The sequence below is a fragment of the Plectropomus leopardus genome, chromosome 21, assembly GCF_026936395.1.
Source record: "Plectropomus leopardus strain MGB_pleo_1.0 chromosome 21, ASM2693639v1, whole genome shotgun sequence".
NCBI lineage: Eukaryota > Metazoa > Chordata > Actinopteri > Perciformes > Serranidae > Plectropomus > Plectropomus leopardus.
The window spans coordinates 1,516,756-1,542,649 of record NC_142196.1 but is presented as its reverse complement, the minus strand read 5'-3'; the positions used below and the strand labels follow the sequence as shown (position 1 = coordinate 1,542,649).

The 25,894-nt window shown below is 38.9% G+C and overlaps 2 protein-coding genes across 2 annotated transcripts in view; one reads left to right on the top strand and one right to left on the bottom strand.

Annotated features, from left to right (window-relative positions):
* Positions 1-598, bottom strand: part of LOC121960829 (phospholipid phosphatase-related protein type 5-like) — a 159,131-nt gene extending 158,533 nt beyond the window's left edge. The window contains exon 1 of the mRNA XM_088071857.1: positions 404-598. The gene's annotated coding sequence lies outside the window, so the exon portion shown is untranslated. The remainder of the gene's footprint in view (positions 1-403) is intronic.
* A 4,084-nt stretch (positions 599-4,682) lies between these two features.
* plppr4b (phospholipid phosphatase related 4b) overlaps positions 4,683-25,894 on the top strand; it is a 50,895-nt gene continuing 29,683 nt past the window's right edge. The window contains exon 1 of the mRNA XM_042510024.2: positions 4,683-5,444. Coding sequence (XP_042365958.1) covers positions 5,358-5,444 — 87 coding nt within the window. The 5' untranslated portion in view covers positions 4,683-5,357. The remainder of the gene's footprint in view (positions 5,445-25,894) is intronic.

Sequence of the window (25,894 nt, the reverse complement as noted above, 5' to 3'; positions counted from 1 at the left end):
AAATCTAACTGTAACCACAGCAGCAGCATTTACTACAGCTCATTCAGCGTCCACTCTGTCCTGAGACTGGCATCAAAACGTGACCAACAGGATACAATGACTGCTGCTGGCTAACCACAGTGTGTGTGTGTGTGTGTGTGTGTGTGAGTGACTCCCACAGGTAAAGGTGTAATGCACACAGGTAAAGACACTTTACTGCAGAGTTCATCACCTTGCTGAGCCTCCACTGTGATGAAGACAGAACAATTATTTCCTGAAGCTCCCCGACACTCTTCCACAGTGTGTGACAGTGACACACTGCTCCACGGTGTGTGACAGTGACACACTGCTGCACTTCCTGCCCGCGTGAACCGACCGGCGGCTGCTCAGCTGAAGGACACCGGGGAGAGAGGCTCTAACTTACCGTGGTCAGCTGCAGGAGTTTGTGCCGCCTCTCGGGGCTCTCAGCCGGTCAAACAGCCGCAACAAATTGCGACACTCTGAGTAACAATATCCGGTTTGTGCCGTTATCACATCCTCCGGTCCCACCGGCCCCGACAGCTCCCGGCTTATCTCCTAACACTTTTTCCGCATCTTCGGTGTTTTAATTACCGGGTCCTCAGTGGTGCATGCATGGGGGTTTCTATGCTAGTACGCATGCGCGGATCAGGTCAGTGTGAAGTGTGCTGAGGTGAATGCTGCCTTCAAGAAGAGAGTCAAGTTAAGTAAAACAGACAATCCCCCGAAATACAACTCAGATGTTTTTAAACGGCAGGTCTGTGCTGGTGTCAACATATTACAGAAATGTGGAGTTTGAATAGATTCAGTGCAGTTCAGTTACTTTGGTAAAAGTACGCTGATAATATACACTGCTGTATAAAAGTCCTGCATTTTAATTTCTACTTAAATAAAATATAGTCAGAATGATTTACATAAAGTAAAAGTAAGTTCATAATGCAAAAAACACCTCAAAATTAAAAATTAATATTCAGTTGATTGAATATTGATTGCATTGATATTCTGCCAGTTGGTTATTTAATTAACCCTTTAAAACTTGAGCAACTTGATCTGATTCCTTTCAGGAGCATCAGAAAAAGCATCAAACATTTTGCTACAAATTCTAAACACAGTGCATCTGTTTCTTTTGAATAAAGCACATTTCTATTGCTACTGTGATCTCCATATCATACCAACTAAACTTAACAAAACTAAACTAAACTAAACTAAACCAAACCACACCAAACCAAACCAAACCAAACCAAACCAAAACTAAACTAAACTAAACCTAACTAAACCAAACCAAACTAAACCAAATTAAACTAAATGTTCCAAAAACCTGCAAGAAATTAGTAAAAGTTAAAAAGATTTCCTGAAGATAGAGATAAAAGCAAGAGTAAAAACAAAAAAACAAAGAAATGACCTAAACAGAATTTAAAATCTATTATAATAATAACTTTGAATCTAATTTTCTAGTCGAAAATTTAAGTTGCTCATTGCCTTTTTTCCATGTTTTCAAAATAAACCAATCAGTTTCCCAAGGTTTCAGAGCTTTAAATGCTTTTGAAAGGTGTCTGAAAGCAGCACAAGAAAAGTGATCTCTGAACAGGTTCTAGAGGGTTAATCAACTAATTGTTGCTTGGTAATCTAATTTATAACAGAAAAAGGTATTTTATAAACTCTTCTTGTGTTTTTGTTTTTTATTTTAAACGCAAATCCTTATTTGTAAAGTAACCAAAGTGATCAGATTAATGAGGTGACTTAAAAATATTTCTCTTTGAATTGCAATGGGGTAAAAGTTACAGATGGAATGAAAAGAAAGTACTTAAGTAAAGTACTGGTGTGTCAATATATAAACTTAAGAAGAGGACTTGAGTAAATGTACTTAGTTACATTCCACCACTGAGTAGAATATGGAACCTTTTCTTAAATTCTCTTCCACGTTGACAGACGTTAACGTTTTGTCCATAACAGACATTTGTGTTCACAACTTTGTAGTAGTTGCTAAGTATAATGCTCCTAGATGTATCTCTCCTAAAAACAAGAAACATGAACATGCAACAGGATTTCCTATGACTTGTAGTTTTAGAATTTCAGAGCTTAGATTGGACAGTGAAGGCAGCATTGTGTGTGATCCTGCAGCAGTAACAAGAGTCCTATTCACACACAGGCTGACTCAGTGTGTGTGTAGTGTCCGTTTACCATCACAGCAGAGATGGAGGGAGCAGTGGGAAGAAACCTTGGCAGGCAGCTCAAGTGTCAACACTGAGACGTTAAAGCTCACAGCCCACCACACACACTGTGATCACAGCTTCTCATCACAACAACCCCCACACACACACATACACACACACACACACACACACTGTTGACAGCTCAGAATATTAAGAAGTATGCAAGCATATGGTCCTTGGAACACACATGCTGCTTGTTTTATATTAAGAAATACAAACAAATACACCGTTAAATCAATTCATGTTGAGGCCCGACTATAGATAGACTCTGATCAATCAGCACTGGAGAATTCTCTTTATTATACCATGGTGTGGGCGAATGCTGGATTTTGATTGGCTGCAGGATGTTCACTAATTTATGGTATAGGACATCTTCTCAGTAGTCTTAGTAGGTGGGTTTCCATTAACCCTAAAACTGCACAAATTGAAAACGGGAATATAAAATACACATAATTGGAAACATGTCAATTTCGAAAAAAACCTTACAAATTTATTGCAGAATTTATTGATGTAGCAGGCACTACAAAAGGTGTTATTGCATCATATAACTCTTCAGAAGTTGAGCAGATCATCCGGAGGTTCTGAATCCACAATTCCTCTGTGAAATGGTGGACTATCACCTCCCAGAAACCCCTCATATGTGGCCGCTTCCATGTATGAGGGGCTTGCCTTTCTATTATTTTAAATTATTCCAATTATATAATTGGAAATAATGACGGCTAGCGCTGTGGCTGCAATAGAAATAAAGCTGCTAATGTTTTCAACATCTATCACCATGTTTCTTGGAATGTTACCGCCAGAGGAGAAGTCAACATCACTCAGTGGAAACGCAGTCATCACGCAATTGTGTTTTATTGACATTTCAAAAATATCTCTTAAGTTTGGCACAAATCTGCAGTGGAAACCCGCCTAATGAAATTGTGGGTGCTTCTCAAAGTCAACAATGCTTCCTTGGTAGGTCCTTCCATGTCAGGTCCTACAGAGGCCTAGCAGGACTCCTTCCCAGCATTCAGTGAACACACATTGGAACAGGCTAACAAGTGCACAGGTGTGTATCATTGAAGACGCCTTCAATTCAGCGCTACAATTTAAAAACGTGAAAGAAGATGGATGGAGCATTGGTGATTGCTCCTTTTCAACCTTTTTGTTGAAATGTTTTTTTTAAAAAATTAAATTATCATGCAAGTTAACATCAGGAATTTATCCTTAAGAAAACCAGTAAACATGTTATGACCCCCAAGCTGGAAAGCACTGATCTAATCAATCCCTTTATCCACGGCTGACTCATGTTACTGCTGTTTTCATAATCCCCATTATCACGAGTCAAATCTGTGTATGTATGTAAACTGCAGGGAGTAAAGGAAGCAGGCCTATTTCTGTCTACATGTGAATGTTTGTGTGTTTGATCACTTATGGAATGAAAGTTGATTAACCCTTTAGGGCCCGCTCTAATAGCACACTTGTATCACTCTGCATACAAAATGCTCTTTCCAGAATCAAGCTTTAAAAATATTATACAATACTATTTGCTACTTTCATTGAGTTAATGTTTTGAACCAACATCAGTTCTAATCATAAATATCAAATATTAATTAATTTTCAGGTTTTTGCCATGATGCTACTATGTTTTTAGATGGAAAACAACACAAAAAATGAATTAACCATAATAAACTACATGCTCAGGAGATTTTTTTTCATTCTCACAGCCTGGGATATCTATGGTTTTTTCCTTATTTTCTTTTTCAATTTTTGTGCAGTGTCAAATACCCACAATCATACCGCTTTGTTCAGATAATAGGCTTCTTTTTTTTTAAAACCAACATCAGTCCTAATCATAAATATCACATATTAATTAATTTTTAAAATGTTAACCCTTTAAATGCCATTTTTTCCTGATGCCACTATGGTTTTAGATTTTTTTTTTTTAAACACAAAAAGTGAATTAGTTTCAATATACTACATGCTAAGTACATATTGTTTGCTGATGACACCCTGGGATATGTTGATTATTAGCAGCAACATTGATTGTGATAGTGCACCTAGTGGAAATAGCATGCATTTTCTCCTTGTGCCAAATATGGTAAAAATTACGATATCGGATGTAAAATAGTTAAAATAACAAATTCCAAGTCAAAAGCCCAGAATGACACCCAGAAATAATACAATGCATGTTTTTATGCTTTGATGGCTGTGGGATCAAAAATAGCATTTTGAATGAGATTCAATGGCGCATTTTTTTTTTGCACTTTACAATCTGAATGCAACAATTTTGTTTCCAGAGTGTATTTTAGACTCATTGTCTATGCCACAATGTTTGCCATATGCACGAACACAGCCAAAGTGGGGGGAAAAGAAGATGAAAAACGCTTAAAATGCGCCAAACAGTCCCAGAGGGTTAAAAGAAAATGTGTCAGGCCAAATGATGAATCTGGCAGCGTGCAAACATTTAAATACAGCTGGATTTGTGGATCCAAGGAAAATATTATTCTTGTCTTGGTAAATGTATGAACTGGCATGTTTGTGGCTGCATGGTGGCGCTGCTGATCGCAGAGGAGGGACCTGTGCCAGACCCGATCCTGGATTCTTCCCAGAAATGACGGTGGATGGCCAGCCTATGGTGAATACAGACCAGTTGGTCGTGACAGAGCCATGCGAATATGGAGCACGTCAGAAGGATGTCATGATAGCTGCATGTGTGCCAACATGTGCCAACACGCGCTGACATGATGTAGCGCGCTTTCTTCCCCCCGAATGTGCAAAGTGACATTTTCACTGGCACTGTCAGCCTGATCCATCCATTGTCAGTGTCAGCAGTCACATCCATATTCCGTCAACCAGAGTCCTCCCCAGTGCGCCTGCGCTCCCTCTCCTCTCCTCCTCCTCCTCCTCCTCCTCCCTCCGTCAGTCGGTGTGGTTCGGTTCTTTACCTGACAGCTCCTCGGAGGACCTTCACAGAGTCGAGCCCCGGGCTCCTCACTAGAACAGGAAAAAGGGCCGTGCGGGTCTCTGCGTCGGGAGTGTGGGCTGGATCCTGAGCGGCTGTAGTACCCGAGCATCCTGCTCCTCGCGGCGGCATGGAGCGCTCCTGATCCCGGCAGGACAGCTCAGCCTTTCTTCCCTCGTCTCATCTTGGATCTGTGTGGATAAATGAGCGGCCCGACCATGTCTGCGAGAGACAAGGGGATCCTGACCAAAGACAGCGTCAGCCTGCTGCCCTGTTTCTATTTCGTAGAGGTGGGTTCACTGCATGCTCTGTGTCCCCATCACACAGCAGCAGCGCGCGGTGAGGATGGAGGCTGAGCTGCTGGTGTGGAACTATCAGCAAACATCCATCAGCCTCACCATACATCTGTCTGTGTGTAAGATGGGCTCAGGGCTCCACTCATACGACTTCTGATATGTAGGTCACAGATTATAGTGTCGATATTCAGTACAAAAAATGTGCATATAGTGCGATCAGGTGATTTTCCTCCACTGTAAGCCTATATGACACATCCCATAATTCATCTGTTACCTGCACACTGTAGTCAGCTGTGCTCATAATGGAGAGAAATGGCTGGATTTACAATAGTATACAGACACAGTGCAGTGCAGATTTGTGAATTTGTTATATGTTGCTTTTCTAATCAACTATTATATACGTCCCCAAATAAACTGATATTAACTGTGTGGTAACAGCTGCTGGACCAACCAGTGGAGGAAGAAGTAGTCATATCCTTCACTTAACCCTTTAAAACCTGAGAAAAAAACCTGCAAAATTATTTAAAAAAAAGAAAAGAAAAGAAAAAACGACCCAAATCCAAATTTCTTAAAATAATAAAAAACAACACCCCAAAAATTACAAAAAAAGGAGAAACATCTAAAGACACCTCACAGTTAAAAAAAATGAAAACTACACCACCAAAACTCAAAATTATCTAAAAAATAATAATAAAAGAAGACTTAAATGTGTATGAAAGTAATAGTAATTTTCCAGTAATTTTCTATGAATTGACTGATTGATTACTCAATGGATTGTTGGAGCTGTACTTGTATGAACTGTTCTGCAGTTTAATTTCATAACAAACGTCATATTTTATAAACCCTTCATATGTTTTTTTATGCAAAAATATTAATTTTAAAGTAACTAAAGTGTTCAGAAAAATGCAATGAAGTAAAAAAAATACAATATTTCCTTCTGAAATGTACTGGAGTAAAAGTATAAAGTAGCATGAAAATAAAAATACAAGTTCCTGGAATTTGTACTGAAGCACAGTATTTGAATAAATGTACTTAGTTGCATTCCACCAGTTGGACCAACATACTGTAAATACAGGGACACACAGGGTTTGTGTTGTCATGAAAAACCTGGAATAGTTATGGAATTTTCAAATGGCCTTGAACCATTTTGGAAAACTAAATATACCCTGAAAGTGTTGAAAACGGATAAAATTTTGTTTCGCAAATCTGTACAAGACATGATGTATTCAAGGATCGTCGGTCATTTGAAAATCCAATGATAACTGCCGTTTTGACAGTTTTTGACTGTGATAAATTGTGTCATTTTGGTGATTTTTAAAGAAAACATGCCTGGAGCCTGCAGGTTTTGAAGACACGTTTTAGCTCATACTGTAAGGCTGCACATAACAGTATGAAGGTTATGTGCAGCATGCAAACATGAACTGAATGACTTCCACTGTCAGGTATGTGAGTGTGAGGTGACAGGACAGTGCAGCCATGAAGCGTGTGGACTCCTCACTGACAGCAATGTCTTTTAGAACGAGTCCTCTGCTGATTTGCTAAATTTTATTTGTAAGAATGTCAGTTTTAAAGGTCTGTTGGGAAATAATTCAAATGATTTCCAACAGTTAAGCAGAGATTGCATGCAGCTTGTGGTGACTGTCACTCGTTCCCCCGCTGTGCTCTTTATACATGCTCTAATTCACCTCTCGCCCGTGGCTCTCCCATCAAACCGGCATCATATATTCCAGAGCTGCCTCTATCGCCGTGTCATGGATGCTGCTGGGATGGCTGCTTCATTCCCATGGATTCCTCTCGCAGCACTGGCTTGGTGAGGGGATTCCCTCGATTTTTGTTTTGTTTTTGAAACCTTTCATTTACATTTCGATGCACTCTCAGTACAATTAATGTGCCTGAACGAGGAATGTCAGCCTTGAGCTTTTTAAAATCGCTGCGGCTCCTGTTCACTGAAGGATTTTCAGGCCGCTATTTTTACAAACAGCAGTGAGCATTTAAACTAGGCCAACGCTGGAAGTTAATTCTACTCAGTGAACTACAGCACTTGTGCATATAATTAGGCCCACTCAGGCTCATTCCTTGAGCGTGTGTGTGTGTGTGTGTGTGTGTGTGTGTGTGTGTGTGTGTGTGTGTCAGTGGCTGGTATGCAGAGAGCCGAGGTGGTGGCCCGTTTAGCTCAATCCCATCCTGCTCTCCTGTCAGCCGTGACTGCAGTGTCCCACAGTAGATGTGGAGGAGAGATCACAGCGTGCCAATCATTGTGTCCACCTCCCCACAGAGATTTAGCTCTGCAGGCAGGATTTGCGGCTCTTTACCTGACATATGAAGGTTTAATGCTGATAGCTTCACAGTCAGAGAGAAGCACATCAAACACCAAACCTAAATGTCACTGGAGTATAAAACTTTTTGCCCTGAAATAAGGGTTTGGGTTTCATCATGAGCTGCAGGCCTGAGCTGACATCAGCCGTCCATGTTTGTTTTATGCGGTTTTCAGACATTTTTAGAAGTTTGTTGTTGTTTTTTTTTTTTTTACAGCATGATTATTCACTGTCATTACACTGCTGTTACTCAGGTTGGAAAAACAGACAACTGAAGGTTTGTAGTCAGGATTAACCCTTTCACACCGGGGTTCTCAATCTTAATATTCAAAAGTTGGAATCGCAACAATTGATGATAAACAAATGTCTTTTATTAAACTTGGTGATAACTGAATCTCTATAACATCTCCTGTCTCTCCTGTCCCTCAAACAGAGACTCAACTTCCTCTGCATCAGAAAAAGACTTTTTGTTTCTGCCCAGCAGCTGGGCCACTCAGAGGAAGGCTTCAGCAGCTCTCTCTGCTGTGTCACAGATCTCAGAGACAACATGTGTGTTGATTCAGAGGAAGATTTTAACTCTGTTTGAACTGTCTGTGCTTTGTGTCATAGTGGCGTTTAACATCTCCACTCTTCACAACTCCAGCTGTCTCTGTGCAAATCAAACACACAGACTTCATGCTGGATCGGGGCAGAATGAACACATATTTCTCCATCCACTCGTCTTTGAAGACTCAGTTTTCTTGGTGAACTTTTCTTTTCTTTGCACGTTTGGATGGTGATATCCTCACCGCATTGGCGATGTAATTTACACTGACAGAAGATGCTAAAGTCTGGCTTTCTTTTGCCCGCAGGACAGAACATGACTGCCCGTTACCCGTTTAACTAATTTTGAACGGAGGCCTGTTGGCCGACCCCTAAACTCTGACAGGTGATGACTTAAACCTCATACGCTCGCTGGCTGACAACGTTACCATGACAATAATGTCAAACATGGAAATAATTATATAGAATATAAAATATAATATGTAGAATATATTCTACAAAAGTAACTTATTGAGTTAAGTACTTATTGATGAGTATAAAACTTCTTTTGAGTAGGAAACGTCCACTTTATTACAATGTATTATTGCATTCCTAATACAAGATGTGCGCTGGGTCCAGATTGACTTCCCGAGACTTTGAGAATGTCCGATTTGTCACCTGAAATCAGTTTTCTTGTGCTGCATTCAGACACCTTTCAGCGGCATTTAAACCTAAAAAATTGTTTGTTTGTTTTCAAAAACAAGGGAAAACAACATGGCAATAAATTTCAAACTGTAAAAAAAATAAAATTATATATATTTACATAATTTTATTATGATTAATTCTAAATATATAATTCTCTCAATTATATATTTAAAATTGTGTAACAGAATAAAATGTGTTGGATTATTTTTTGTTGCACTTTCTCGAGGTCATTTTATTTCTTTTGTTGTTTTTGTTTTTACTTTACTTTTTTTTTTGCTTATTTTTGGGTAATTTTCTTGTGACTTTATACTGATTTCTTGCTAATTTTGGGGCCATTTCCTCTTCCCATGATTTTGGAGGGATCAGGCCAAGTTGTTCAGGTTTTAATTTGCCTATTTTCACCCAGCTTTGTATCAAAACTATGTGGGTAGTACGTTTAAATGAAGATCGAGATATCCCTGCTACCCTCACAGTGAAACTCTGCTGGAGGTCATGTGGCGGTGTTTGGCTAGCTGTTGGGTTGTTGCTTGGGCTACAGGCTGAGCAAAAGCATCCTTTTTCTCTGTTTTCTCTGCTCATGTAGCACCAGTTTCAAAAGTAGACAGCCTGGTTTTATGTGAGGACACTCTTTATATTGGTAAAATACTTTTCTTCTCATTACTACAATATCTGTGCCCACAATATGGCAAGCAGTATGTTGTTGTAAATTTACCTAGAGCAGAGGTTTTTCAGGCCAAGAGCCCCAGAGCTAAAAGAGACAGAGCAGGGAAGCCCTAACACATATTCTATCAAACTGAGTCATGCTTGAGCTAATTCTCTGAATTTTTTTGGGTCTTGTCTGGTTTACCTGTAGCTGCAGTCAGCAGCAGTTGTAGCACGGCTAGCTGCGTTAGCTACGCTGGCTGCACTTTCTGTGCTGTTGCCATTCTGAAATGCCACAGCCTATGTCAGGATATCAACAAAACAGGGTTCTCACACTCATAAAAGTCATAGAATTTCCAACTCCTGTTTTCCAGGCCTGAAAAGGCCAAGGAATTAGTAAGATTTTGGAATGAGAATAGGCCGACATTCTTAAAGTCATGATGAAAAATTAACAGTGCAATAAGTCATTCTGGAGAAAGATATAGTTGATCATCAAGTGTCATTCCCTGGTTGTTAAATACTTGGTTTGGTAATCTCTATAAAGAGATTCAAAAGACATACACTCTGTAGCCTGTAGGACAAGATTTTGGTATTGGTAGTGTTCTGGTTTCTTTTTGTATCCTGAGCAGTATTGACCAGTTACATTTGAATGATAGGTTTCAGAACTCATCTGCTATTAGCTATTGGGATTTTACGCCTTTTTTTCTGTTGATAATTTTGGTTGTGTTCATACATATGGCATACATTTTGGCAAGAATGTGTGTTTTTGTGTAATCTTTGAATTTCCAGCTTAGTTCCAAAACAAAAGCCTTGCATTTAAAGGGTTAAATGGAAGTAGAAAAACATATGAAATTCTAATATTTTTTAAAGCTTGATTTTGAAAAGCACATTTTGTGCACAGAGTATAAGTATATGCAGTATTAAAGTGGGCCCTATGAGATAAATTCATGTGCACTCACATGCGGATATCTTTTTATAGAGATTAGTGGCAATTACCAGCACACGGAACAGGAAGTCTTGGCTCGGGTATGTGCTGGCTACACCGGATTAGCCCAATATGTTGGCACTTTGGGGCTTTATCATCAACAAACAGTAGTTGACAGGTTCCAAGATTGTTGGGTTGGTGGTTTGGTTGCCAACCCTGAGTCATTGTTATTTGACGACCTGGGAATGAAACACAACAAGCAACAATTATTCCCCAGAATGCCACACTGCACCTTTAATCAGCTGGATTGAGTGGACCTTTCAAGATATGAGTTTAGTTTAAAGTTTAGTAAAGTGAACTACTGTATTAACCTTTTACTGGTGATCAATATGAGCCAGTTTTGTTGATTGTTGCTGATATATGCATAGAGCAGCAGCTGCAGATCAATGGGTGTGCTCCTGGAACAGGCTGGCTGCTCCACTTTAGTTTGGACTGAGTGCTGAAGTGCAGTGAGGCTCCACTGTGAAGCCTCAGGCTGCTTTTCCTCCAAAGTGGAACAAATGGAAGCATGAGGAGGGCTGAACAACTGTTATCTCAAACTGGGGGAAAACAAAAGATGAAATCACATGTCTAATTGTAGGCAGGGACACGGCCATTAGCCTAGATAAAGGACAAAGCAGAGGGTGCATCTGCAGAAAAGGTTAACACTGGCTTCTGTTACCCACAGACTGTTTATGCACTCAGCTCCTGTGCTGATTGAATTATAACTTTGTGAGACACAACATTTTGGTCTTTTGAGATGGTCTCTGTTTCAGATTAGAGGATGATTGACCTGCTGTGACCTGCAGAGTGATGTCAGACCACATGTTGAACATCCTTAAACCACAGCTCCTCTGGTTCATGTGTTTTCTGATGCTTGTGTGTGTTTTCAGACAAAAATTGTGAGAGAAAAGACATCAGTCAAAAGGAGTGACAGAGCGAGGACTCCTCTCTGGAGTGATCAGCTGATCAGTTTACGTCACTGAAGAATCCCTCAGTTCAGTTTCACTTTAATCCATATCAGCATCAGCATTTAAATCAGGTCAGTTTGTGAATCAGGAGCTGCAGAATTTTGAGAGAGCTGGTTAAGTACAGGAGGCTGCATCTGATCACTGGATGTGTCACATCCATTTAACCCTTTGAAACCTGAGCAAGTTGAAATTCTGAAATTACCACAAAATTAGAATAAATAAATACAAATTTTAAAAAAGTAAATAACTTCACAAAAGTGCTTTAAAAATTATTTTGGAGATGCCATTAATTAATTTGGAAGGGAGAGAATTTGGTAACATTAATGTTGATTTTGGATGGTTTATATTTTAGTATTGTTACATGTTTTTTGTGTTTGTGTTTTGGTATATTAATATTTATTGGTTTTATGATCACAGGTTTTTGGTAGAATTGGGTCACATGGATACAGGAAGTGACATTCATAAACTATACGAGTATCTGCCTCTCAACAGTGTTGGGTTGATAGAAGACAGAGCGAAGTGGGTCGATGTATTTTTGTTGACCTTTGATCGCTGTGTTGACTCTATGTTTGTCTCTTGTCCATGTTATAACAAATAGATTCCTTTTCATTCATAATTTCTTTTAATGTATTTTGGATCTTAGCAAATCTTTTTGCTGATGTGTCAGACAATAGATCAGCCTCAGCCTTTCAGCGACTTTAAGTTTGTTTTCTGTAGTCAATACAAATTAAATAATAAATTAAATTAAATTAGATAAATTATATCTTGCAGTTCATGGAACATTTCTTGCGAAGCTTCTCACTGCACTTTCTTTTCATGCTCTTGAAACAAACAAAACCGATTTTCTTACGTTTTAGAGATTAAAATGCTGGTGAAAGGCATCTGAATGCAGCACAAGAAAACTGATCTGGATCCAGGTGTTATAGGGTTAATATATTCATATTTCATATATTCTGCTGCACATCCCATTTTCAGGTCAGACCTACAAGTTGTGAGCTTTGATTAATATGTAGAGTTTCTGCTTTATGCTGAAAGGTTAAGCTCATAATATCTGATAAGCGATATGAAAGGAGTCATTTTGATAAGTGGATTTGAAATTAGATTTGAATTTGAGAATATTCTATTGAACCCTGTCTCCTTGAAGAGAAGAAACAGCCTCTGTGAAAGTGTTGACAGTGAGGTCTGTGTTTATGCAGATCAACAGGGACAAAGTGAGAAAATATGTCTGCTGTGATTTTGGATGAACTGACCCTCAAACCTTTATCTGACATACTGTGACCTTTTGACCTCTGCTGCCGAGGCTGTTTCTGCTAGGGGCTGATAAAACTGTAGCTTTTCAACTAAAACTCTGAGGACAAAGATATTCAAAAATATTCTTATGTGCTATTTTTGTCAAAATCATAAAGCAGTGCTGGGGCTGCAGCTATTGATTATTGTAGTAATTGAGTATTCTATTGATTATTTTGGCAATAAATTGAGTAATTGGATAAGATATTTGTATGCACAACATTTTTAATTACATTAATTTTGCCTTATTAAAGAGCAATATGATATATAAAAGAGAAAATAAGACAGGTCTCTTAAATGAACAGCTAATTTGTTTATTTTTTCTTTAACATTTGTATTGTGTCAATTGCAATAATATCTGTCTGCAGTGTACACTAAAAAACTTAACAAATCAAATTATGCATCTGCAGCTAAAACTAAAAAACAGTCCTGGCATACAATAATTGACTATGTTAAATGGGTGCCTTCACCTGCTTTTTTCTACTCACTGCATACACATTAGAATGAATATACACATTAGATACACATTAGAATCAATAATAATACAATGTATTTTATTATAAAATGTATCAAAAGACCTGAGAATAACTCTCAGAAATCAACTTTCAGAGCCACTTAAACAGTGTGCCCACATCAAACTTGTATAGTGCTGCTTAAATTGTCCACCTTAATGCACACTGGCTGCCTCTCCTTTCTATTTCTCCTGTATGTCAGTTTTCTCTCTTTCAGCAATGTGTTCTGCTTTCTTCATCAGCAGAAGGTTTTATAAAGTTGTTGTGTTTTTTTTTTTTTTATTCTGCTGTCAGAGCTGCTGGTGAGCTGCGTGTATAGGAGGCTTGTTAATTATTGTCCAGTCAAAACCATCGTGCACCAGAAGACATCACAACGATCAGCTACACTTACAAGTTAGTACAAAACAACAGCATAAGTGGAGCTACATTAAATAGGAGAGTTGGTGTCACAATCAGTAAACATTCACAAGAGGAACACAATGCCAGAGAGCAGCTCTCTCTGCAGAACATGTGAGACAGCAGATGGGAGGGGAAGAGTGAGGGGAGACTGTCCTCCATCAAAAGCCTCATTAGCTCACAAAAATAAAAAAAGATTTGCAAAAGTGTGTTGTCATATGTACTTTAGTGGCTTTTAATACACCTGAGCCATCTACATGTGTGGGAAAAAGTTGCATGTAAAGTCTGCACAGCTCCAATACTTGGAAATCAATATGCAATGGTGGATGGGAACCCTATCCTCGCTATTTTCTATCTTTCTCCATAATTATTATTTATGTAAAAAATGGGTTAAAAGTACAGGGAAATGATCTGAAATTATAAGCTACCATGAAAAAGTGCTTAAAATATAATGCTGTAACATTATTTTAGATTATGTAATTATCATTGAATTATAATAATCATATAGTTTTTTCGTTTGTCCCTTGACATTATTTTATCCAGCTTTTTTTCTTTTTTTTTTTAAAAAAAAGTTCTAAATCTACTACTTTATTACAATTTGTGGAACACTGCTTCCCCCCAGTGTTTTAAAAAAAAATGAATGAAAAGCAGAATGTTCGCTGTGAGTAACTATCAAAAGTAATTTTACGATATTAAATGTTATTAAGTATTGAAAATAAAAATAAATTCTGGTAATAAAAAAGCAAGCAGGCAGAACTTGAGAATTGTGATGTTTACTTATTTATAACATACACCGCGTTAAAAATGTGTGTGCATTACACCAGTGGAAAAACAAGGTCTTTTTACAGCTGAAATGTACTGAAATTTACTGATTTAAAGAGCAAAATCCAGTTTTTCCTTCTCTTCAATTTCTTTATTTATCCCTTCCCTACCTCCTCTGTTCCTCCTTAGTCAGTAACTAAGAAAATGTAGTGGAGTAAAAGTAAAAGTAAAAGTTGAGAGAAATACTCATGTACAGATACTTCCAAAAACTACTAAAGTACTATAATGTAATAATAATACTTTGTTACATTACACCAAAGCAAAAACACTTATATGTGGTGCCACTAAAAGTTGATTAGTCAGTAGATTATAAACATCACTTTTAGTCTGACAGTGAACACATAGAGGAGTTTTAGGAGCCAGTGAGTGATGTCATTATATAGCCTCCCTCACATGGTGGTGATTGGTCCTGTATGTGTCTGACCTGGTTACATTTTATAAGTTCTCCAGAATGAAATCTTGAGGTGAAAACTGTAGGATGTAGTCCTGCTTTTGCGATGCCTTTATTTGCACCTTTGATACAAAAATGTCTGTATCATGTCTGGCTTTAACTGTGACCTGAGGGCAGCAGACAAACAGCATGAAGGGGAAGAGGCTGATAGTGAGATAGAACAATATGTGACACAGATTGAGTGTGTTTGCGTGTGACAGGAACAGAGGGAACGAAGGCGAGACAAAGAGAGTGAGACACAGAGAGGAGGCTGGCACCGAGCGGCAGCAGATATAGGCCAATAGAGCATCTCTGCTAAGCTGAACCCTCCCAGAGGAGCCTGGGCTTTTCAGAGAAAGAGAGCGTAAGGAATACTAAGACGTTCTGCTCCCTGATTTATCACTCTGCTTTTCCTCTGTTCTGACTGCACTGTTTGCTCTGTGAGCTGCAGTAGATTTACTCGTCACTGTCAGGAAATCAGACATTTGGTTTATCAGGCAGTCAGTCAAACAGTCATCCACATACTTAAACCAGCCACTCACTCAAACACTGTAGCAGTCAGACAGAAGCACCTTATTTGCAACACATGAAGGCAGATATATATTTTTTTCTGCCTGAGGCACAACATGTTCACTCTCTGATGCTTCACAGCAGCTACTTCTGTCAGTTTTTTGCTTGTTGTGTTTATGTTGATTTGTGTGCATGAGAAGCTCAGTTTCTGTGTTTTTTTGGCAATCTACAACCAACTTTTTTCTGTTGTCTTTACTAGGCATGTAATATTTCATACCTTCATACCTTCTAGAAATTTCACAGGGTTTTTCGGTATATGGTGGAAAAAGAATGTGGATCTAACAACCTGCACCCAACAGCGAGTGTACTACTTACTTTCTGCTTTTCAGACTAATAAATGCACATAGAAACCCAAAACGTGTAGAAAAGTGATATTCTAACACCTTTTTTCCTTATTAAACAGAGAAATACAACTGTACACTTCCTGAATTCAACTTTATCTCGGTCACGAAAGAACTCATAAAACACATTTCATTCAAACTCTACAGAAACAAAATAAAACTCACCCAAACCATCTTGATCCCTCTTGTTAGTATTCTAGTTAGTAAGTCCACTGTTCCAACAATGGCCAGCTCTGGTTTGGATGAAATAAATCCCTAATTTAACAAGTTAGATATAAAAAACATGCCATTATTCCCCATGCTCATTCTCTGCCTGCTGGCCACCAGCTGTTTACAGTCCGGGAACTTTTCATGCTGGCTTTCAGCTAAGCTTCCTGTTCCACTAGTAGAGACCGGAGACTGAGCTCTGGTGGAGCGCTGTGCACTACATATGATGAATTTAATAGAAAGAGGAGCGCCTGTATTCATGACAGTACTGAAAAAAATTGTGATTTCTAAATACCCTGTTAAACTGTAATACCATGATCGCCCAAGCCTTCATGTTTTTTTAACTATCAGTACTTTGCCTTTTTTTTTTTTTTTTTTTAAAAAAGCCACTTTATACTCTTACTCCACTACCTCTCACAGGGAAATATTCTAGTATTTGTTCACCATTATTTGTCTTACAGCCAGAGGTTTAAGTTGTGTTTCAGATCAAGATTTTATGACTTTATAAAATTAGATGATTTTTTATAGATGCAACAATATATAAAACACTTAAAATGAGCTCCTGCTCAGCTTGCTCCACCTTTAAAGTACTGTTTTCATGTTAATACATCAATAATACTACTCCAGTAACATCAAGGAAAGGAATGAGCACAAGAACATTATACTATAAATTTATCACAAATGCAGCGGAGCTGACAGAGAGCCAGATGGAAGCATCTGCGCCTCATGACATAAATATTCTGTAACACAGTAAATAAACATTTAGATCACCTTTAGGCTAGACAATAAATTCCATTCCATTTCAAAGTGTCCAATATTAGAACAACTTAATGCCACCAAGCTCTTAACCAGCAATTAATACTATATTTATAGATGGCACTTTACATTTACATTTAATACAACTAATGATCAGTTATAAATATACACTTATCTTCCTCTGTGTGATTAGAATAAAACCAGTGACCTATTTTTCTACTTTTTACATGGAATGTATTGCTGTTTTTTATTTTTTTTAAATGTTTTTATGTTCTTAGGGTATGTCTTTTATATATTTTATGGTAAAACTGAGGGCAGATTTTAACATTTGGGGACAATTAAGTTTTCCTAATTTGTGATATGACAATGATTATTGTCTGAAACAGCAGAAAGTCCTCACACTCCTGGCTGAAGGTTCAGTGAAACAGGAAATCGCTTCCGGTGGATCCATTATGAGAATTTCATCTTGAGCCAGTGTGCACCTGTTGCTCACGCAAAATCATGCTTTAGTTTTATGAGAGGGACTTAGCGTGCTTGCTGGGTGGTGTGTTACATCAGTGATTTATTAGCTCAGACATGAAGCTCTGCTCTTTGGCTGCAGCACACACACCAGCAGCTCATACTCTGCTGCTGATTTAGCTCATTCTTTCTGTTCTATTGTTTTTATCAGGACTTTTTCATCTGACTTTGAAATTAAGTTAGGTACAATACTGGTGATAAACAGTACTTGCGTAAAAGAATAATGTTTAAAAAATCAGGTAAAAAAACACAAGTACAAATACACAAGTGAATGTTAACTCTGCCACTCCTGACAGCATCATTGTACAAAACTTCTTGCCAAACTCGTGCCCTCAACAGCTGTGCTAATTAACTGACTGGGGAAGGCAGCTAACACCTTATTTGGTTAAAAATAGGCTTAGACAAGTGATAAATACTATATATTTTCAGAACTTCATGAAATAATATAGCCCACAGGTGGCAACATTGTTTTGCCTGCATTTTTTAATCTTGGTAACATCGGGAGAATCTCAACTCCGTAGGCTTTCATGACACAGTGTCCCACAAATTTCCCAATCAAGTTGACAAATATTAACTTGTGCCATAGATGCGAAGACACTATATTGTGTCTTGGCACCATGTCTGCTGTGTCACCCCAAACTCATACTTGTATTAGGGCTGTTGAACAATTTTTAAAAAAAATCTTAATTAATAACAGAATTTCAATAGTTAATCAACACATTTTGAAATCATGTTTTCAATAACATTTTTTTGCATTTTGAAACAATTTTTTTTAATATATTGACAAGGTTAAGCAATTTCTATCAGACTGTCATGGATCAAATCACAGCAAATAGAGAAAAATAGTGTGTTCCAGGCGTGACAGTGCAGAGTCTTTTCTTCTGCCTGCATGTCCGCAACTGCTTGTACCTAAGAGCAGTGTGAAAGTCAAGAGTGCTCATTCTGCAGCAAAATTTGGGCACCGAAATATCCCCAGTGGTACACTGCACAGTAATAATAATAATAATAATAATAATAATAATAATAATAATAACGACTGCTTGTCTTGAAGTAGTCTCACCCAAAGAAGTCAACTGATGATTTGAATCTCCAACTTTCAAGGGGATGTTTTTAAAAAGATATCTCACTGACAGGGATATCTGCCTGTTTCATTAACTACTTCAGGCCTGAGCACTTCTGTGTCCATAGCAACATACTTATCCAAAAGTAAGAGTGAATGCAAACTGCCTCTAGACTGCAACGGGAACTCGGTTAATGAAAGCTGGACTATCAGCTGATATTAGTATAAAAAAAAATGCATGATTACCATTTTTAAATAGCTGTTTTTAGCAACCGCTGGCAGCTTTCCCTCTGTTTCCCCTTTGTTTTATCCAAAGCATTTCCATGTGTTGATCGAGTTTACTTCACAACACATTTCATTTTCTACTGAGAGACTTGAATCGTTACCAGTCTGATGCCTCAACTCACTGTAGAAACTTTGTGTCTGTGCTGTTGGCCCGGCACCCAACCAAAATAACTGCCAGCTAAAGCCCACTGGAGCCTGCTTTCCATTTCTACACATCTATTATTCAAAGTGCACCGCTTCTTCTGTAGTCACTGAGGTCCCGCCAGGAACACATGGCAGCCAGCGGAGGGATTGTTGTCAGGAAAACTCTCAGAGGAGAGTTGTATGGCACAAGGCTCAACACTTATCCAAATGTAAACACCCAAAGAAGTCAGTGCACAAAGTAAAACACAAAATCTACATTCTAACTGCACTATAAGATAGATACTGGAAACTGAAGTGAAGGATCATGATCATGACTCCAGGATCATTAAACCAGACAGTTTAGTGTGTTGTGTTGTTTAGTGTTGGGTCAACCAACATAATTTTTTTTCAGCTTTGCTGAAAGTCTTGGTGAGTTCTTCTGGAGATATAATGTAAAGCTGACCTAAAGGTAATGAAAGGATCATCATTAATCAAAATTGATGGGTTTATCCACCACGGAGCACGAACAGCTCTGCTAATTTCACTGCAATGGGTCCAGTAGAGTTGGATATATCTTATTTATGAGAAGTAATATCAGCTTTAGTGGCGCATGGGGGATTGGGGGGGGGTTATGATTTCATGACACTGTCACGTGTTCCAGTTCAAGTTTCATTATTTATTTTATTTATTTTCCCCACACAAGAGGAAGTATTATGAACCATCAGCAAAAACAGGAATCATCCTTTGAGGTAGATGGGAAATTTTGATCTAATGGTGGCTTTTGCCAGCAGAAACTTTTACTCATTGATCCCACCGGGAGCATGTCGATGACATAACATTTGTGAGGCTGTTTTGCGCCGTCCTCCCCAGAGTGTTTGTGAGCATTTCAGAAGTGAAGTGTCCTGCTGGCTGATACTGTAGACTTGCTGAGACTGTGCTTATTTTGTCATTATCCTTGATTTTGTGGTTATTTTTGCCTTGATTTTTGTGATTCTACCATGGTTGAGTAGGCTACGTAAACAAATGCTTTTCTTTTCTGTCAGTTTGAATCCTGTTTATGATGTTAACTGATTCTCCAGTTCAGGGAAATGACTGCTTTGATATAGTCATTAATAATATAGTCAACAGTATATCATGCAGTAAATTATTGTATCACTGCAGTGTGTCAGAGCAATGCTATTAAGTTTGAGTATTTTTCTGATCAGGCATATGAAAAATAGGGTCTATGATAATAATAAAGATTATTATTAATATTGTTACAGCAGTGATGTGGACATGAGTTTAATTTTGGCATATGCCACTTTTATCACTGTTTTTAAGAGAAGATAAGTTAATAGAATATTATTTAATTATTTACATAGAAATGAGCCTAGACACGTTTTTATTACTTAATTTTGGTTAAATTTTTTGATCTTTTAATAGAGTAATGAAAATCTGATCTTTAGAGTATATATATATTTTTTTTAATTAATCATTGACAAATCAGAAAAATAAATCATTAGATTAATCAAGAAAAAAAAATGGGTGCATCAAAATCTTGAATCTTCATAACAAATCCACTTTAATTTGGCTAAGTTTTGGACATACAAAGCTGCTGATATCAGGGCAACAAATAGTCATGCAACATGCAGAATGTAAATGCTATTTGTTGTCTGAAATATTGCTTGTTGATGTTTACTGTGATGTGAGCAGCACATTCAGTAATCTTGATGAGACGGTAAATGACTTATTTTCTGTGAACTGGTCAGTTTCAGCATTAAATGACTTTCCTCACCACAGAAAGGAGTCATCAGCGTGTGTACGGACTGAAGCGTATCAAATGCGATTAGCTGCTACTGGCCTCAGCAGATCACGCTGCACTTTGGAAATAACAGGATGTGACATAAAATATCCTGCAGAAATCTCCTTTGAAGTAGGGAGCGTACAGTATTCCTCCCGGAGCAGCTTCATCTGCAGAGGATGAGCAGCGCGAGTGCTGACACCACTGACCTATATTCCTCATTTCCACAAGCTGAGATGCTCGGCGAAAGGTGGAGAGGCTGATGGTGAGCCAAGAATACAAACCTGAGAGAGGGGAGGAGGAGCTGAGTGTGTGTGTGTGTGTGTGTGTGTGTGTGTGTGTGTGTGTGTGTGTGAGTGCGTGCGTGCGTGCGTGCGTGCGTGAGTGTGTGTGTGTGTGTGTGTGTGTGTGTGTGGGGGGGGATAACTTCTACATGCATGTTGCTTCATGCATTTATTCAGCTACTTAACATCCTATACATAGCTTACTGCCTTTTATGAGCATCCTTACACAAGCATAAATACAATGTATCATTTCATCTCTAAGGAAATAGATTTCTTTCCTTCTCTTTCCATAGCTATCCTGTTGCACAAAGTGATCACACATTAATATCAGCAGTTTTTTTGGAGCCCAACATACAGCACCTGTAAAATGAGTGTTCTTTTACACACCACATTCATGCATTATCGGATGTTCTTCAAGCAGTCAGTCATTTTGGGATCAACAGTTTGGTTTTTATTTTGCACTTGTGGTCACACTTGGAGTGAAGTTCTCACTATCAACAATGGACTTCCATCAGTTGGATCCCACAGAGGCAATGACATCTCGGGGAGTGTGGTGGAGGGTGGTGAGCAAAGCCTTTTTCAAACTTAGTGTGCAAGAATCTGCTCATCGACATGCATTTACAGGAATCACAAACACACATAGCTATTGTAGTTCTACTGCACGTGTCTCTGTGTAATGCATTTTTAACAAATAAAAGCATACAGCTGCAGTGGGTATAAAAGTTCTATTTGCAATTACGAAAAGCAAGCAGGCTAAGACACTGAACCAAGTGACATGTTCTATCTGTCTGTCTATTTCAGGAGTCAGTAACCAAAAACGGCTCCAGTTATCACCTTTTTAATGCATCAAAGTAGTTGTGATGTTACCAGCAACACAGCTCTTCATCAAACTAGAGTGACACTGCAAAACACCATCTTAAATACATTTGTGAATAGTCATGTGACCAGTCAGAACAGTAAATAAGTGAACATTAAATAAATGTCTGCAAACCCCATTTTTGTACAAATTATCCTTGAAAAAGCATGCCAAGTATATATACCCAACAAACAGAAGAGATATAAAAAGAGGAAGACACCTGATTGGGTTTCCGTTACCATCTCTGGGCTCTGAGGCCAACATTCACTACCAAGCAACACTTGACCCCCCAATCGCGACGGTCTGCATTGGTTGCCGTGTGCTATTGTTTAAACATAAGGACCGTGCTGCTTTATCCCACCATGTGCATTTGTTGACATCACTGTAACAGCATCCCAGAGCGTAAACAACTCACACAGAAGGATACCTAAAACGTCATAAGTAGATGCAGAAGACTCTGTCACTGACAGAGTGGCACCATGTGACGAGTTTGGATGAGCATGTTGGTGCTACACATTTTTACAACTGGAGAATGGAATAGGCCTACAAAAATGTAAAAAAAAAAAACCCAAAAAACCCTGTTATTTTCATTTGATGGTTTTGTCAAAGCCACTGGAGAGAAGCTGAGGAGCCCCATGTAGCTCTGAGGCTGCAGGTTGCCTCTGGTGTGTCCATCTGCTTTGCTCTGTTTCAGCACTATGGACGCGCTGTCCGTGGTTCTGAAATAACAGCTTAAATAAATCAAGAGTAAAACCATGGCATTATCGGCCTGTTCTCTCTTGTTAAATACCACCAGTTTTATGGTGATGCTGGTGTCAGACACAGATGCAAAGAGGCAGTTTTTGCTGTTGTATCATACGCACCGGCCAACAGCACTTTGGTACCCACCGGCAATACCTTAATATAAAGAGCTAGTAAGTCTCTATAGAGTGTACACTGTGCAGGAGAGAGTTGGATAAGTCCAGCAAACCCCAGACTTTCACCTGGATTCCTGCTGTATGGTTCCCATATTAAGCCAAACCATGATGTTTTCAGCAAACCTATCTCCATGCTTTTGTTGCACAAGAAAATAAACATAAAATGTTATACCAATGTTTTAGGTTTAATTTAAAAAAGACTTTGCATATCTATCGAGCAGCGTACATTTCCTGTGAAAGCAGAAGTTTATTTTGAAAATACAGTATGCACATAACAGACATACACTCACATGCTTCCTGGAATGTCAATAAAAGATGCAGGAGGAGACATAGCACATCATGTAGATGTGGTTGACATTGACCAAGCAGTGTTGTTTGACAAGTTGGGATGAGCATGTGTTGCTGGTGTACGGGCTGGCCTGGTTCCCGAACCCTGAGGCTCCTGGCTGCAGCTACACAAGACAATGACAACTTGGGCGCTGGCACAGTCCTACAAAGCAGATAATAGTCTTTTTTTATGCCTCCCATCTGCCCAAATGTCCCTCCTGTCCTGAAATTACCCATAATCTAAAACAAACAAAAAAAAACTGATTGGTTAAACTCAATGAGAGACTTCTCTCTTTATAGAGGAGGAAAGAAAAGAAAGGGGGGGGTGATAGAAAGCCAGGACAGACACAAGAAAAGGAGTGTGTTAGTGAGTAACCCCTGGCAGAGATGTGAGCCTGATAAAACACAGGAAGTGTGCAAACAGAGGCCCTCTGTGTGGTTGTGAGTGTGTATTAGTGGCTCTGCTCCCAGCAGGAGTGTGTTGACTTGAAGAGATCCCCCTGTGTCAGGCTCCTATTGGGGGCCTCCTCCATTATGTTGCTCTACTTAGCATTAGCTGAGCGAGCACTGCGCCACTGTGTACCAGTGAATCAGAGTATTAAGCTACATGATATGGCCCATGATGCTCTGGGCCACATTGAGCTCCCACTGACACACCTCGCTGCAGTCATCTGTGGACACTTTACTGCCTTCAATTACACATCCGCTTTTTGCCTTCACATGCACCTCACTCCTCTGTGGCGCTCTTTAATAGGACACCACAGAGCCTCAGGGGTTGTTAGAAAACATTTGGGAGGGAGTTCTGACACAATAGAAGGACAGTGTTGGGCTGTGAAATGGAGTCGTCGATACCGGAGTTTTCACTTTCTTGTTAAGTCTCGGTGAGAAACATCTCCAAGCAATTTGAGGTGCTTACATTTGTCCCAGGAGATGAGCAGCGTTATTACCAGCCTTTTATTGACTTGAATGTCTCATTTAGTTGACTCAGTCGTGCCATTTCAGTCTATCCCTCTCCTCATTATATGATGTAGGCTTTTTTTTTATAGGAGGCCATAAAACAGCAATATTGTTTCAATACACAGATGTGAGAGCTGATTTGAGGGACTGCCCAAGAGGAAATTCATTCCAGCTGATTGTTTGCAGAAAGAGAAACTTTTAATTGATGCCTCAGAATCATAGCAATTAACAGGAGCTCATGGAAACACACGAACAAACACTGTTTTTTTTGTAGCGACATAATTTTCCTCCTGCTGCATTCAGATGCCTCACACAAGTATTTAACCCTTTGAACCCTTTTCTTTCAGAAACATGGTGAAATGGCAATTAGCAACTTGGCAAGACATGTCCCACAAATTGCAAGAAATTCATAAATTTAAAATATTCTTTAAAAAAAAATGGGAAAAAATCATCAATCAAAAAATCAATTATAATCATTGTAATTTGATATTAAGATTTTTTTTCCACAGAATGTCTAGAGTTTTTAAGCATTTATTCCCCAGGTCAATTCCTTGTTTGTTTTTACTTTCCCATTTTGTTGTTGTTGGGTTTTTGTTGCGAAAAAAAAAGTTTTTTGGGGGCTTTTTGGCCTTTAATTTATAGGACAACTTAAGTGAGAAAGGCGGTGAGAGAGGGAATGACATGCAGCCAGGGTTGGAGGCCAGAATCAAACCCCTGGCCGCTGTGGCGAGGACGTAGCCTCTGTATATGTTGCACCTGCTTTACCAACTGAGCTACTCAGCACCTCTTTTCTAGGGTTTTTTATAGGGTAGTTTTTTACTAATTTCTTGCTAATTTCTGGGTCATTTAGTAGCCTTTTTTCCATATTTTTGAGAGAAATCAAGCCAATTTGACCAGGTTTGAAAGGGTTAAAGGAACACTTCACACAGAATGATACATCTATTACCCATTGTGTGTGACAGAGCGAGAGAGTAGCATCTGTATTTACGACAGTATTGATAAACATACCTTTAGGATTTCCTAATCCCCTGGTATACTTTAATACTGTGATTCTGCCCAAGCCTTGTTTCAGAGATTACACAGACTCAAAGCGGCAAGGGAGAACATTCTTTTTGTGTATGCACTGGGTAAACAGCTTTCATTCAAATGAACAGATGCCATCTTTATGTTTCTAGTTTTCCTCCTATATTTGTGTGATTAGTAGCTCCACAGTACAGATTTCCATAAGTGTCCATAAAACAGGCCAACAGTGTGAATTTGTGTGTCTTCTCAGTTCCACAGCTCTGCTCTCTCAGTGCTCGTGAGGACTGGATGTCCACTAGTGAAATGACAGTGTAACAGGTCAGTGGTGAAATGGCTGCAGACAGCCATTCAACATGTCTCAAGCAAAAATATACACAACCAGAGGGGGCCTCTGCAGAGTTGGCCCCTGGCTAGCCTCCACAGACCACTGAAGCTTTTTGATTTACCCAGCTGAGAGATCAACAGCAGCTTTATTACTCTCTCTTTATTTCATGGCTGGAATTGAACCGCTGTGTAATGATTGGTCTTTTATGATTTTAAGACCTCCAGCCGACTATAATAAACATGAAGTATCTGTTTCTCACTGCATTTGTTGGAAGGAGGAGGATTCATATAGAAGATCTGAGCTGAGCTCATTGGAAGCACTTGATGTTCAGAAGAGCAATTAATTCCACATGCCATCGCCCATCACCCTCAGCACCATCCTACACCCCCCAGGTCATGAAAAGTATTTTCCATGCCTTCGTGCTCATTATCAAATCAAATTAGCATGGTCATTGAACCATCGGGTGATGGGGACATTTGCAGCAGTGACTGCCTGTTTCTCTATGTATTTATTCATTGCCAGGCTGTTGGAGCTCCTCCTGCCTCTGC